Raw genomic sequence first — 14,474 nt, forward strand, 5'->3', positions numbered from 1 at the left:
TAGAGCGGGAGTCGGAGCGGGAAGTTTAAATAGAGCGGGAGTCGGAGCGGGTAGTTTAAATAGAGCGGGAGTCGGAGCGGGAAGTTTAAATAGAGCGGGAGTCGGAGCGGGCAGTTTAAATAGAGCGGGAGTCGGAGCGGGCAGTTTAAACGGAGCGGGAGCTGGAGCGGGCAGTTTAAATCGAGCGGGAGTCGGAGCGGAAAGTTTAAATAGAGCGGGAGTCGGAGCGGGCAGTTTAAATAGAGCGGGAGTCGGAGCGGGCCGTTTAAATAGAGCGGGAGTCGGAGCGGGCCGTTTAAATAGAGCGGGAGTCGGAGCGGGCAGTTTAAATAGAGCGGGAGTCGGAGCGGGCCATTTAAATAGTGCGGGAGTCGGAGCGGGCAGTTTAAACGGAGCGGGAGCTGGAGCGGGCAGTTTAAATAGAGTGGGATTCGGAGCGGGCAGTTTAAATAGAGCGGGAGTCGGAGCGGGAAGTTTAAATACAGCGGGAGTCGGAGCGGGCAGTTTAAATAGAGCGGGAGTCGGAGCGGGCAGTTTAAATAGAGCGGGATTCGGAGCGGGTAGTTTAAATAGAGCGGGAGCTGGAGCGGGCAGTTTAAATAGAGCGGGAGTCGGAGCGGGCAGTTTAAATAGAGCGGGAGTCGGAGCGGGAAGTTTAAATAGAGCGGGATTCGGAGCGGGTAGTTTAAACGGAGCGGGAGCTGGAGCGGGCAGTTTAAATAGAGCGGGAGTCAGAGCGGGCCATTTAAATAGAGCGGGAGCAGGAGCGGGCAGTTTAAATAGAGCGGGAGTCAGAGCGGGCCATTTAAATAGAGCGGGAGCAGGAGCGGGCAGTTTAAATAGAGCGGGAGTCAGAGCGGGCAGTTTAAATAGAGCGGGAGTCGGAGCGAGCAGTTTAAATAGAGCGGGAGCAGGAGCGGGCAGTTTAAATAGAGCGGGAGCAGGAGCGGGCAGTTTAAATAGAGCGGGAGTCAGAGCGGGCAGTTTAAATAGAGCGGGAGTCGGAGCGGGCAGTTTAAATAGAGCGGGAGTCGGAGCGAGCAGTTTAAATAGAGCGGGAGCAGGAGCGGGCAGTTTAAAAAGAGCGGGAGTCAGAGCAGGCAGTTTAAATAGAGCGGGAGTCGGAGCGGGCAGTTTAAATAGAGCGGGAGTCGGAGCGAGCAGTTTAAATAGAGCGGGAGCAGGAGCGGGCCATTTAAATAGAGCGGGAGCAGGAGCGGGCAGTTTAAATAGAGCGGGAGTCAGAGCGGGCAGTTTAAATAGAGCGGGAGTCGGAGCGGGCAGTTTAAATAGAGCGGGAGTCGGAGCGAGCAGTTTAAATAGAGCGGGAGCAGGAGCGGGCAGTTTAAATAGAGCGGGAGTCAGAGCGGGCCATTTAAATAGAGCGGGAGCAGGAGCGGGCAGTTTAAATAGAGCGGGAGTCAGAGCGGGCAGTTTAAATAGAGCGGGAGTCGGAGCGGGCAGTTTAAATAGAGCGGGAGTCGGAGCGAGCAGTTTAAATAGAGCGGGAGTCGGAGCGGGCAGTTTAAATAGAGCGGGAGCAGGAGCGGGCAGTTTAAAAAGAGCGGGAGTCAGAGCAGGCAGTTTAAATAGAGCGGGAGTCGGAGCGAGCAGTTTAAATAGAGCGGGAGTCGGAGCGAGCAGTTTAAATAGAGCGGGAGTCAGAGCAGGCAGTTTAAATAGAGCGGGAGTCGGAGCGGGCAGTTTAAATAGAGCGGGAGTCGGAGCGAGCAGTTTAAATAGAGCGGGAGCAGGAGCGGGCAGTTTAAATAGAGCGGGAGTCGGAGCGGGCAGTTTAAATAGAGCGGGAGTCGGAGCGAGCAGTTTAAATAGAGCGGGAGTCGGAGCGGGCAGTTTAAATAGAGCGGGAGTCGGAGCGGGCAGTTTAAATAGAGCGGGAGTCGGAGCGGGCAGTTTAAATAGAGCGGGAGTCGGAGCGGGCAGTTTAAATAGAGCGGGATTCGGAGCGGGCCATTTAAATAGAGCGGGAGTCGGAGCGGGCAGTTTAAATAGAGCGGGATTCGGAGCGGGCAGTTTAAATAGAGCGGGATTCGGAGCGGGCCATTTAAATAGAGCGGGAGTCGGAGCGGGCAGTTTAAATAGAGCGGGATTCGGAGCGGGCAGTTTAAATAGAGCGGGATTCGGAGCGGGAAGTTTAAATAGAGCGGGATTCGGAGCGGGCAGTTTAAATAGAGCGGGAGTCGGAGCGGGCAGTTTAAATAGAGCGGGAGTCAGAGCGGGCAGTTTAAATAGAGCGGGAGTCAGAGCGGGCAGTTTAAATAGAGCGGGAGTCGGAGCGGGCAGTTTAAATAGAGCGGGAGTCGGAGCGGGTAGTTTAAATAGAGCGGGAGTCAGAGCGGGCAGTTTAAATAGAGCGGGAGTCAGAGCGGGCAGTTTAAATAGAGCGGGAGTCAGAGCGGGCAGTTTAAATAGAGCGGGAGTCAGAGCGGGCAGTTTAAATAGAGCGGGAGTCAGAGCGGGCAGTTTAAATAGAGCGGGAGTCGGAGCGGGCAGTTTAAATAGAGCGGGAGTCGGAGCGGGCAGTTTAAATAGAGCGGGAGTCGGAGCGAGCAGTTTAAATAGAGCGGGAGTCGGAGCGGGTAGTTTAAATAGAGCGGGATTCGGAGCGGGAAGTTTAAATAGAGCGGGAGTCGGAGCGGGAAGTTTAAATAGAGCGGGATTCGGAGCGGGCAGTTTAAATAGAGCGGGAGTCGGAGCGGGCAGTTTAAATCGAGCGGGATTCGGAGCGGGCAGTTTAAACGGAGTGGGAGCTGGAGCGGGCAGTTTAAATAGAGTGGGATTCGGAGCGGGCAGTTTAAATAGAGCGGGAGTCGGAGCGGGAAGTTTAAATAGAGCGGGATTCGGAGCGGGCAGTTTAAACGGAGTGGGAGCTGGAGCGGGCAGTTTAAATAGAGTGGGATTCGGAGCGGGCAGTTTAAATAGAGCGGGAGTGGGAGCGGGAAGTTTAAATAGAGCGGGAGTCGGAGCGGGCAGTTTAAATAGAGCGGGAGTCGGAGCGGGCAGTTTAAATAGAGCGGGAGTGGGAGCGGGAAGTTTAAATAGAGCGGGAGTCGGAGCGGGCAGTTTAAATAGAGCGGGAGTCGGAGCGGGCAGTTTAAATAGAGCGGGATTCGGAGCGGGAAGTTTAAATAGAGCGGGAGTCGGAGCGGGAAGTTTAAATAGAGCGGGATTCGGAGCGGGCAGTTTAAACGGAGCGGGAGCTGGAGCGGGCAGTTTAAATAGAGCGGGATTCGGAGCGGGAAGTTTAAATAGAGCGGGAGTCGGAGCGGGAAGTTTAAATAGAGCGGGATTCGGAGCGGGCAGTTTAAACGGAGTGGGAGCTGGAGCGGGCAGTTTAAATAGAGTGGGATTCGGAGCGGGCAGTTTAAATAGAGCGGGAGTCGGAGCGGGCAGTTTAAATAGAGCGGGATTCGGAGCGGGCAGTTTAAACGGAGTGGGAGCTGGAGCGGGCAGTTTAAATAGAGTGGGATTCGGAGCGGGCAGTTTAAATAGAGCGGGAGTCGGAGCGGGAAGTTTAAATAGAGCGGGAGTCGGAGCGGGCAGTTTAAATAGAGCGGGAGTCGGAGCGGGAAGTTTAAATAGAGCGGGAGCCGGAGCGGGCAGTTTAAATAGAGCGGGAGTCGGAGCGGGCAGTTTAAATAGAGCGGGAGTCGGAGCGGGAAGTTTAAATAGAGCGGGAGCTGGAGCGGGCAGTTTAAATAGAGTGGGATTCGGAGCGGGCAGTTTAAATAGAGCGGGAGTCGGAGCGGGAAGTTTAAATAGAGCGGGAGTCGGAGCGGGCAGTTTAAATAGAGCGGGAGTCGGAGCGGGAAGTTTAAATAGAGCGGGAGTCGGAGCGGGCAGTTTAAATAGAGCGGGAGTCGGAGCAGGAAGTTTAAATAGAGCGGGAGCCGGAGCGGGCAGTTTAAATAGAGCGGGAGTCGGGGCGGGCAGTTTAAATAGAGCGGGAGTCGGAGCGGGAAGTTTAAATAGAGCGGGAGTCGGAGCGGGCAGTTTAAATAGAGCGGGAGTCGGAGCGGGCAGTTTAAATAGAGCGGGAGTCGGGGCGGGCAGTTTAAATAGAGCGGGAGTCGGAGCGGGCAGTTTAAATAGAGCGGGAGTCGGAGCGGGCAGTTTAATAGAGAGGGAGGCGGAGCGGGCAGTTTAAATAGAGCGGGAGTCGGAGCGAGCAGTTTAAATAGAGCGGGAGTCGGAGCGGGAAGTTTAAATAGAGCGGGAGTCGGAGCGGGCAGTTTAAATAGAGCGGGAGTCGGAGCGGGCAGTTTAAATAGAGCGGGAGTCGGAGCGGGCAGTTTAAATAGAGCGGGAGTCGGAGCGGGAAGTTTAAATAGAGCGGGAGTCGGAGCGGGCAGTTTAAATAGAGCGGGAGTCGGAGCGAGCAGTTTAAATAGAGCGGGAGTCGGAGCGGGAAGTTTAAATAGAGCGGGAGTCGGAGCGGGCAGTTTAAATAGAGCGGGAGTCGGAGCGGGCAGTTTAAATAGAGCGGGAGTCGGAGCGAGCAGTTTAAATAGAGCGGGATTCGGAGCGAGCCGTTTAAATAGAGCGGGAGTCGGAGTGAGCAGTTTAAATAGAGCGGGAGTCGGAGCGGGCAGTTTAAATTGAGCGGGAGTCGGAGCGAGCAGTTTAAATTGAGCACGGCGAAAAAAAAATCAAAGAGTGACATCACAGGAGAGCAGGTAGGTGATTGGTTGGTGATTACTACAGATTTTAATTGCTTTCTAATTAGGGAAAGGGTTTAAATTAAGAACTGAGAAACTATAACTTGCTAGTACTTATTAAATCAATAACTTAGAACCGATAAGATAATTAAACAATAAAACAAAAATATCATTGAATAATAGTTTTAATTAATAAATAAAGGACATGTTTATTTGTACTGGAAAAATGGGCGTCCCGTGTCTCTGATTGGTCCCCTTGGAGGATAAGCCACACCCTGAAGTTCCTCTGGAATGTGTAACTGGAACCGCCCAGCCCAATTCTCAATCACTTCGCAAAGTGTAACTCGATCCACTTTGACTTCCAGAAGCCACAGAGGATAGTTCTCCCCAAAAGCTACTAAGTTCCAGCCAAAGTCCCTTACCCCAGCGCAAGTGCATCCCTCCACCTAACCAAAGTCCCTTGCCCCCTCAGCGCAAGTCCTGCCTCCCTCTGCTGAAGTCCCTTACACCAGCGCAAGTCCTGCCTCCCCCTTCTGAAGTCTCTTACACCAGCACAAGTCCTGCCTCTCCCCAGCTGAAGTCCCTTACCCCCCAACCTTGCAGTAAAGGGGCCTTTAGGGAAGAGTGACCATAAATGATAGCATTTTATACTGAGTTTGAAAGTGATTTAGTTAAATCCAAAACTAGGGTCTTCAATCTAAACAAATGAAACTACGTAAGTATGAGAGGCGACTTGGCTAAGGTAGATTGGGAAACTACATTAAAAGATATAATGGTAGACAAGCAATGGCTAGCATTTAAAGAATGAATACATCATTTACAACAAAAATACATTCCTTTAAGGCACAATGACCCCACAGGAAAAGTGGTCCAACCGTGACTAACAAGAGAAGTTAAACATAGTATTACATCAAAGAAAGAGACTTATAATGTTGCCAAAAATAGCAGTAAACCCGAGGATTGGGAGGATTTTAGAATTCAGCAAAGGAGGACCAAGAAATTGATAAAGGGAAAATAGGAGAGTAAACCAGCGAAGCGACATAAAAACAGATGGTAAAAGCTTCTATAGGTGTGTAAAAAGAGATTAGCGAAAGTAAATGTGGGTCCCTTACAGGCTGAGACAGGAGAAATTATATTGGGGAATAAGGAAATGGCAGAGAAATTAAACAAATACTTTGTGTCTGTTATCATGGAAGACACAAAAAACCTCCCAAAAATAGTGGAGAACCAAAGGTCTAGAAAGAATGAGGAACTGAAAGAAATTAGTATTAGTAAAAAAATAGTACTGGAGAAATTAATGGGACTGCAAGACAATAAATCCCCTGGACCCGATGGCCTACATCTTAGGGTTTTGATATAGGGTTGAGATAGTGGATGCATTGGTTGTCACCTTCCAAAATTCAATAGATTGTAGAACAGTTCCCACAGATTAGAAGGTAGCAAATGTAACCCCGCTATTTAAAAAAGGAAGGAGAGAGAAAACGGGGAACTACAGACCAGTTAGCCTGACATCAGTCATAGGGAAAGTGCTAGAATCTATTATTAAGTACGTGGTAACAGGGCACTTCGAAAATAATAACAGGATTGGGCAGAGTCGGCATGGACTTATGAAAGGGAAATCATGTTTGACAAATCTCTTTAAAGTTTTTTGAGGTTGTAACTAGTGGAATAGATAAGGGGGAACCAGTGGATGTGGTGTATTTGAATTTTCAGAAGGCTTTCGATAAGGTGCCACAGAAGAGGTTATTAAAAAAAATGAGAGCTCATGGGATTGGTGGTAATATACGAGCATGTATTGAGGATTGGTTAATGGTCAGAAAACAGAGAGTAGGAATAAACGGGTCATTTTCGGGTTGGCAGGCTGCAACTAGTGGGATGCCGCAAGGATCAGTGCTTGGGCCCCAGCTATTCACAATCTATATCAATGAGGGGACAAAATGTAATATATCCAAGTTTTCTGATGATACAAAGCTAGGGGGGAATGTAAGTTGTGAGGAGGATGCAAAGAGGCTTCAAGGGGATATAGACAGGCCAAGTGAATGGACAAGAACATGGCAAATGGAATATAATATGGAGAAATGTGAAATTATCCACTTTGGTAGGAAAAATAGAAAAGCAGAGTATTTTTTCAACAGTGAGCGATTGGGAAGCGCTGGTGTTCAGAGGAACCTGGGTGTCCTTGAACACAAATCACTGAAAGTTAACATGCAGGTACAGCAAGCATTTAAGAAAGCAAATGGTATGTTGGCCTTTATTACAAGAGGATTTGTGTATAAGAGTAAAGTCATCTTACTGCAATTATATAGGGCCCTGGTGAGACTGCACCTGGAATATTGTGTAGTATTGTTCTCCTTACCTAAGGAAGGATATATTTGCCATCAAGGGAGTGCAATGAAGGTTCACCAGACTGATTCCTGGGATGGGGTGATTGTCCTATGAGGAGAGATTGAGCAGACTAGGCCTAATTCACTAGAATTTAGAATAATGAGAGGTTATCTCATTGAAACATTCAAAATTCTTACAGGGCTAGACAGGGTAGATGCAGGGAGGATGTTTCCTCTGGCTGGGGAATCTAGAACCAGGGGTCACAGTCTCAGAATAAGAGGTTGGGCATTTAGGACTGAGATGAGGAGAAACGCCTTTACTCAGAATCTTTGGAATTCTCTACCTCAAAGGGCTGTGGATGATCAGTCGTTGAGTATATTCAAGACAGAGAGCAATAGATTTTTAAATAGTAAGGCAATCAAGGGATATGGGGACAGTGCAGGAAAGTGGAGTTGAGATAGAAGATCAGCCATGATCTTATTGAATGGCGGAGCAGGCTCGAGGGGCCGAATGGCCTACTCCTGCTCCTAATTCTTATGTCCTTATAAGCAGGAACCATGGAATCCGAATATTAAAATAGCACGCAACACTTGTATGAAGAGAAAAAAAGCAGGAGCAGATGTTCGAGTAATCATGCCACATGACTGAATTAAGAACCAAGTAGAGCAACATGATTTCTTGAATATAGAGCAGTTTGATTTTTATTACTTGATGGTTCATGCGGTTCTCTGCTTGTGGTTGGAATTGCTTCTTTCGTCTGCATTTGGACTTTCTGCTGTATGTCTTCAGTCTCCTCTTGGACTTCCTGCTGTAAAAAAAAACACAATTTAAAGTAAATGGATTCTTGGCTCCCCAGATCTATGTCAATTCTGCTATTCATATACTGAGTTCCAAATAACATTTTGGGATACAGTACACGAATAATTTGAGACATGATATGCGGCAAGGGTAGCATGTTTGTGACTTTGGACCTATGGTTCCCAAAGCTCTCCACCACTTAGGGTTTTCCTTGTGTCATGTCTGGGTCTGTTGTAGACTAATTGATAGAGATTGTTTGCTCTGAGCAGTCAACAACTCCATTATCATTGTATCGCGCGACTACCAGGATGGCAGAAGGTGAACTCGATGGATTTTAGTCTTTTTCATCTAGCAGTTCCTATGTTCCTATGAGTGCTTGACTGGCTCTCACTGATCTCCCCTACTTTCCTATGGAGTAGTGTCTGGCCTCTGCCAAGGGATATTGTTAACTCAGTGGCCAGGATGAGCACTTCTAAAGGCTGCCTGAACATGCCACATGTTGCCTAGGTACCAATATCAGCCAACAAGTTGTGAAGTACATGTCCCTTTATCAGAGATTTGTGAAAAATTCTGGTTACGAACCTTACTAACATTCAAACCCAGAACTGCATTTCCATTAACCCCATTTTCAACTTTGGATGGTGTTGATTCCCGAGGAGGCGCGGTTCCACGGGTGTTAGGTGATTTCTGGCTCTCCCAGCCAAGTGGCCATTCTTCATTTGTGAATGTAGATAGTAATAGCATGCTATTTGGTCATTGTGGCATCACATACAAGCCTGATCCTATCCTCGCTCAATATTTACACACCCACACACTTCGGCATGAGTCACTAGACAGCAATTAGCAGTGGGATCTCTGGCTGACTTTCTTGCTTCTAACCCAGGGGTGGCAAGAGCAATTGTACCAACCATGCTGTCACTTCAGCTAAGATCAGTCAGCTCAACACAGAGCAGCAATCAAAGTAAGGGGCATGATTTAGAAGTTTGCAGATGATACAAAAATTGGCCGTGTAGTTGATAGTGAGGAAGAAAGCTGTACACTGCAGATGGTATCAATGGACTGGTTAGGTGGGCAGAAAAGTAGCAAATGGAATTCAGTCCAGAGATGTGTGAGGCAATGCATTTGGGGAGGACTAACAAGACAAGGGGATACAATTAATTGATAGGATACTGCGAAGTGTAAAGGAACAGAAGGACCTTGTAGTGCATGTCCATGGATCCTTGAAGGTAGCAGATATTTAAGGTGGTTAAGAAGGCATACGGAATAAATCATAGAATCATAGATGTAGATAGAATGCTTTCCTTTATTAGCCGAACTTTACCGCCCTGCTGTCATTACCACTCTGAAACAAGCAGAACCAAAAATCCAGCCCCAAATGTTTTGCCAGAAGATGGATGCACAAACTTTTTTTGTCATAATAAATATTGACATGGTTAAGTCCAATTGGTTTGGCAACTAGAGTAGATGAATACTTGAACTCAGAATTCCTGGTTAGGAGTCAAGTCTGAGAGCTGCTTGTGTCACGAAGGGAACTGATCTATTCCAGTTACTGCATAGACCAGTTAGAGCCAATGAGCAGAGCAATTCAGAAGAACTCTTGCTGTTTTCTGTAGGAGATTTATTAAATGAATTTTCACTTCTAGAACACCAGATGGAGCATCCCCATGTGTGTGAAGTGTTCCATCATTGAAGGTAAAAAAACATTCACCTCTCAACACTGAACTGAGCTTCTTACCACTTGAGCAGAATAGCAAAGTTGATTCTTTTGGAAAGAGCCAGACCATAGACATAGAGAAAATGTTTCCTCTTGTGGGGGAATCTAAAACTAGAGGTCATAAATATAAGATGGTCGCTAATAAATCCAATAAGGAATTCAGTAGAAACTTCTTTACCCAGAGAGTGGTTAGAATGTGGAACTTGCTACCGCAAGGAGTAGTTGAGATCAATAGCATAGATGCATTTAAGGGGAAGCTAGATAAACACAAGGGGGAAAGGTATAGAAGGATTTGCTGATGGGGTTAGATGAAGTTAGGTGGGCGGAGGTTCGTGTGGAGCATTAACACCAGCATGGACCAGTTTCTGTGCTGTAATTTCTCTGTAATTCTATGTAATCCTGATTTCTCATGTGGAGGAAGAAGCAGTGACAAGAGGCCTTAAATGAAGCAATTATATCTGGCCAAACCATGCTTAGCTCGAAGTATTTATGAGAATATGTCATGGAATAAACTCCATTTTAGAATTGAATAAGTTAAACTAATTAAAACACTTGGCCATCGTTCTATCCTTTAATCATCCTGGTACCTATTAGCATTGTAGCTCAAAGTGGAAATCATAATTCTAGCTTCATTAAGCTATAATACTTTATAGGTTTATATTTAAATAATTGTTAACGATGAACTAAGGCAGTTCTGCAGCGGCACACATTAGAGATACAAGAAATCCAAGATCAAATCCCTGATCATCACACTCTGTGGGCTTCCACACACAATGATCTCAGTTGGGTTCTCAGGTGCAACACCAGGAGGAAGGAAGTGAGCTTCCACCTCATATCTCAGCCTCCCACTTGGTGCTGGAGCCTACAAGGCTACGGACCAAGAGCTGGAAAGTGGGATTAGGCTGGATGGCTCTTTATCGGCTGGCACAGACACAATGGGCCAAATGGCCTCCTTCTGTGCTTCTATGATTCAAACCAGGGCCGTCCTGCTCTGTTGCTCAGTTGGATGGTACCTTACCAACAGAGCTATTGAGGATGACCTGTTCATTAAACCTTTAACAGTAGATGGATGTGAAGTTTAATCTCCTGGTTCACTTGAACACCATCAATTTGTAGTTACATTTGGTACATTAAAATGCAAAATAATTTTTAAAAAACAAAAAGACTTGTATCATTTAGCACCTTTAGCATAGACTACATCCCAAGTCACTTCACAGAGACATGAGAAAACAGATGCCGAACCAGAGGAGGATATATTGGGAGGGATGACCAAAAGCTTGGTCAATGAACATGGTTTTAACGAGGGTTGTAAAGGAGGCATGAGCGGTGGAGAGAGATGGGGGTTTAGGGAGGGAGTTCAGAGAGTGGGATGTAAGCAGCTGAAGGCATGAACACCAATGGTGGGATGGAGGTGGGAGGTTGGTATATAAGAGGCTGGAATCAGAGGAATAAAGAGTTCAGGCAGGGGCAAAGGGTTAGAGGAGGTTACAGAGATCAGGAAGGGCAAGGCCATGGAATGATTTAAATATGATAGGGATGTGGGAGATCGCGATTTCAATACAATTACGAAATATTTAACCTTATTCAAACGTACTTGGTCTATGTTTGTGCTTGTATCACTGCAGTTTCCATCGTTTGCCTCCATTTCCTCTGTAGAAAGAAAGAGGCTCTTGAACGTTCAATAATTTTTTTCTTTTAATGTTACACAATGGTTCATTCAGAAATTCTTCTGCCCTTTGTCATTCATGAGACCTCCGCTAATCAAACTATCTTTCTAAAAGCCTGCTATCTAAACAGCTGTGAACACTACCATACTGATCATGACACACCCTAATGATTCAGACGAGGGGATAGTTGTTGGTGGAAGTTGCATGGTTTTAGAGAAATGCCTGCAGGACATTTCCTTCATGATTACATCTGTTAATTTCCCTGTTATGACTTTGATATGTTAAGGATAAGGAATGACAAAAGGATACGGCTATCAATGAAGATTTACTCCAGTACTATTAAAAATGTAAAAAAAATAACAGGCTGTCCTAGTCTCACTGCAGCTCCTAACAGTGGTTTGCAGGTTCAAGCTTATATTTACATAGCAGTGATTTTCCCAAGGTAGTCAGGTGAATGTCTCACCATGATAAGGTCCTCATCTCACAGGAAGGGGTAAAGTGAGCCAATCAGCTCATCCTACAGTAAAGCACAGCTCCTTATTGACTGATCTCGAAGGGACATTGCTGGCCCTGACTGTCGCCTAGATTACCACACTTTTCAACTGAAGGATGCAGTAGAATGGCTTCTGTGGGCAAAACATGGGGTGAAGTAACACAATGCTGCACCGTGATTGAAAATTAATTTTTATCTAGCATTAAACAAACCACATTAGTGAGAATCCTGTCTCCAATGTAAGATCAAGGAAAGTTTTTTTTAATGTATTTTGAGGATGTATTACCCACCAAGACAGTTTATCTACTCTTTTCCCTGTAGTAGTGAGGTTGGGAATGGCATCAAACAAGAAATTAGGGATGCGTGCAATAAAGGTACAGCAGTTATCATGGGCAACTTTAATCTACATATAGATTGGGCTAACAAAATTGGTAGCAATACGGTGGAGGAGGATTTCCTGGAGTGTATTAGGGATGGTTTTCTAGACGAATATGTCGATAAACCAACTAGAGAGCTGGCCATCCTAGACTGGGTGTTGAGTAATGAGAGGACTAATTAGCAATCTTGTTGTGCAAGGCCCCTTGGGGAAGAGTGACCATAATATGGTAGAATTCTTTATTGAGATGGAGAGTGACACAGTTAATTCAGAGACTAGGGTCCTGAACTTAAGGAAAGGTAACTTCGATGGTATAAGACTAACAAGGGAAATTAGGGATAGTGTTAAATCCAAGGAAGAGGCATCTAAATTGGCCAGAAAAAGCAGCAAACCTGAGGACTGGGAGAAATTTAGAATTCAGCAGAGGAGGACAAAGGGTTTAACTAGGAGCGGGAAAATAGAGTATGAGAGGAAGCTTGCAGGGAACATAACAACTGACTGCAAAAGCTTCTATAGATATGTGAAGAGAAAAAGGTTAGTGAAGACAAACATAGGTCCCTTGCAGTCAGAGTCAGGTGAGTTTATAATAGGGAACAAAGAAATGGCAGACCAATTGAACAAATACTTTTTGGTTCTGTCTTCACTAAGGAAGACACAAATAACCTTCTGGAAATACTAGGGGTCCTAGGGTCGTGCGAGAAGGAAGAACTGAAGGGAATCCTTACTGTCAGGAAATTGTGTTAGGGAAATTGATGGGATTGAAGGCCGGTATATCCCCAGGGCCTGATAGGCTGCATCCCAAAGTACTTAAGGAAGTGGCCCTAGAAATAGTGGATGTATTGGTGATCATTTTCCAACAGTCTATCGACTCTGGGTCAGTTCCTATGGACTGGAGGGCAGCTAATGTAAAACCACTTTTTTTAAAAAGGAGGGAGAGAGAAAACAGGGAATTATAGACTGGTTAGCCTGACATCGGTGGTGGGGAGAATGTTGGAATCAATTATTAAAGATGAAATAGCAGAAAAAGGTTCGTGAAGACAAACGTAGGTCCCTTGCAGTCAGAGTCAGGTGAGTTTATAATAGGGAACAAAGAAATGGCAGACCAATTGAACAAATACTTTTTGGTTCTGTCTTCACTAAGGAAGACACAAATAACCTTTGGAAAGCAGTGACAGGATCAGTCCAAGTCAGCATGGATTTATGAAAGGAAAATCTTGCTTGACAAATCTTCTAGAATTTTTTAAGGATGTAACTAGTAGAATAGACAAGGGAGAACCAGTGGATGTGGTATATTTGGACTTTAAAAAGGCTTTTGACAAGGTCCCACACAAGAGATTAGTGTGCAAAATTAAAGCACATGGTATTAGGGCTAATGTATTGACATGGATAGAGAACTGGTTGGCAGACAGGAAGCAAAGAGTCAGAATAATGGGTCCTTTTCAGAATGACAGGCAGTGACTAGTGGGGTGCTGCAGGGTTCAGTGCTATTTACAATATACATTAATGATTTAGATGAAGGAATTGAATGTAATATCTTCAGGTTTGCAGATGACACTAAGCTGGGTGGCGGTGTGAGCTGTGAGGAGGATGCTAAGAGGCTGCAGGGTGACTTGGACAGGCTAGGTGAGTGGGCAAATGCATGGCAGAGGCAGTATATTGTAGATAAATGTGAGGTTATCCACTTTGGTGGCAAAAACAGGAAGGCAGAATATTATCTGAATGGTGACAGATTAGGAAAAGGTGAGGTGCAACGAGACCTGCGTCTCATGGTACACCAGTCATTGAAAGTTGGCATGCAGGTACAGCAGGCGGTGAAGGCGGAGCAGGGAGGTCTTACTGCAGTTGTACAGGGCCTTGGTGAGGCCACACCTGGAATATTGTGTCCAGTTTTGGTCTCCTAATCTGAGGAAAGACGTTCTTGCTATTGAGGAAGTGCAGCGAAGGTTTACCAGACTGATTCCCGGGATGGCAGGACTGACATATGAGGAGAGACTGGATCGACTGGGCTTGTATTCACTGGAGCTTAGAAGAATGATAGGGGATCTCATAGAAACATAAAATTCTGACGGGATTGGACAGGTTAGAGGCAGGAAGAATGTTCCCGATGTTGGGGAAGTCCAGAACCAGGGGTCACAGTCTAAGGATAAGGGATAAGCCATTTAGGACCAAGATGAGGAGAAACATCTTCACTCAGAGAGTTGTTAACCTGTGGAATTCTCTACCGCAAAAAGTTGTTGAGGCCAGTTCATTAGATATATTCAAAAGGGAGTTAGATATGGCTCTTACGGCTAAAGGGATCAAGGGCTATGGAGAGAAAGCAGGAATGGGATACTGACGTTGAATGATCAGCCATGATCTTATTGAATGGCGGTGCAGGCTCAAAGGGCCGAATGGCCTACTCCTGCACCTATTTTTTATGTTT

General features: G+C 45.9%; 1 protein-coding gene across 1 annotated transcript in view; it reads right to left on the bottom strand.

The window, feature by feature from the left end:
- Window positions 1–14,474, bottom strand: part of LOC139275581 (uncharacterized) — a 276,054-nt gene that overhangs the window by 31,665 nt on the left and 229,915 nt on the right. Inside the window, exons 36-37 of the mRNA XM_070892751.1 lie at window positions 11,111–11,166; window positions 7,713–7,812 (exon numbers count right to left, since the gene is read on the bottom strand). Of these exons, the coding sequence (XP_070748852.1) occupies window positions 7,713–7,812; window positions 11,111–11,166 (156 nt within the window). The remainder of the gene's footprint in view (window positions 1–7,712; window positions 7,813–11,110; window positions 11,167–14,474) is intronic.

Source organism: Pristiophorus japonicus, chromosome 11 (assembly GCF_044704955.1).
Source record: "Pristiophorus japonicus isolate sPriJap1 chromosome 11, sPriJap1.hap1, whole genome shotgun sequence".
Classification (NCBI taxonomy): Eukaryota; Metazoa; Chordata; class Chondrichthyes; family Pristiophoridae; genus Pristiophorus; species Pristiophorus japonicus.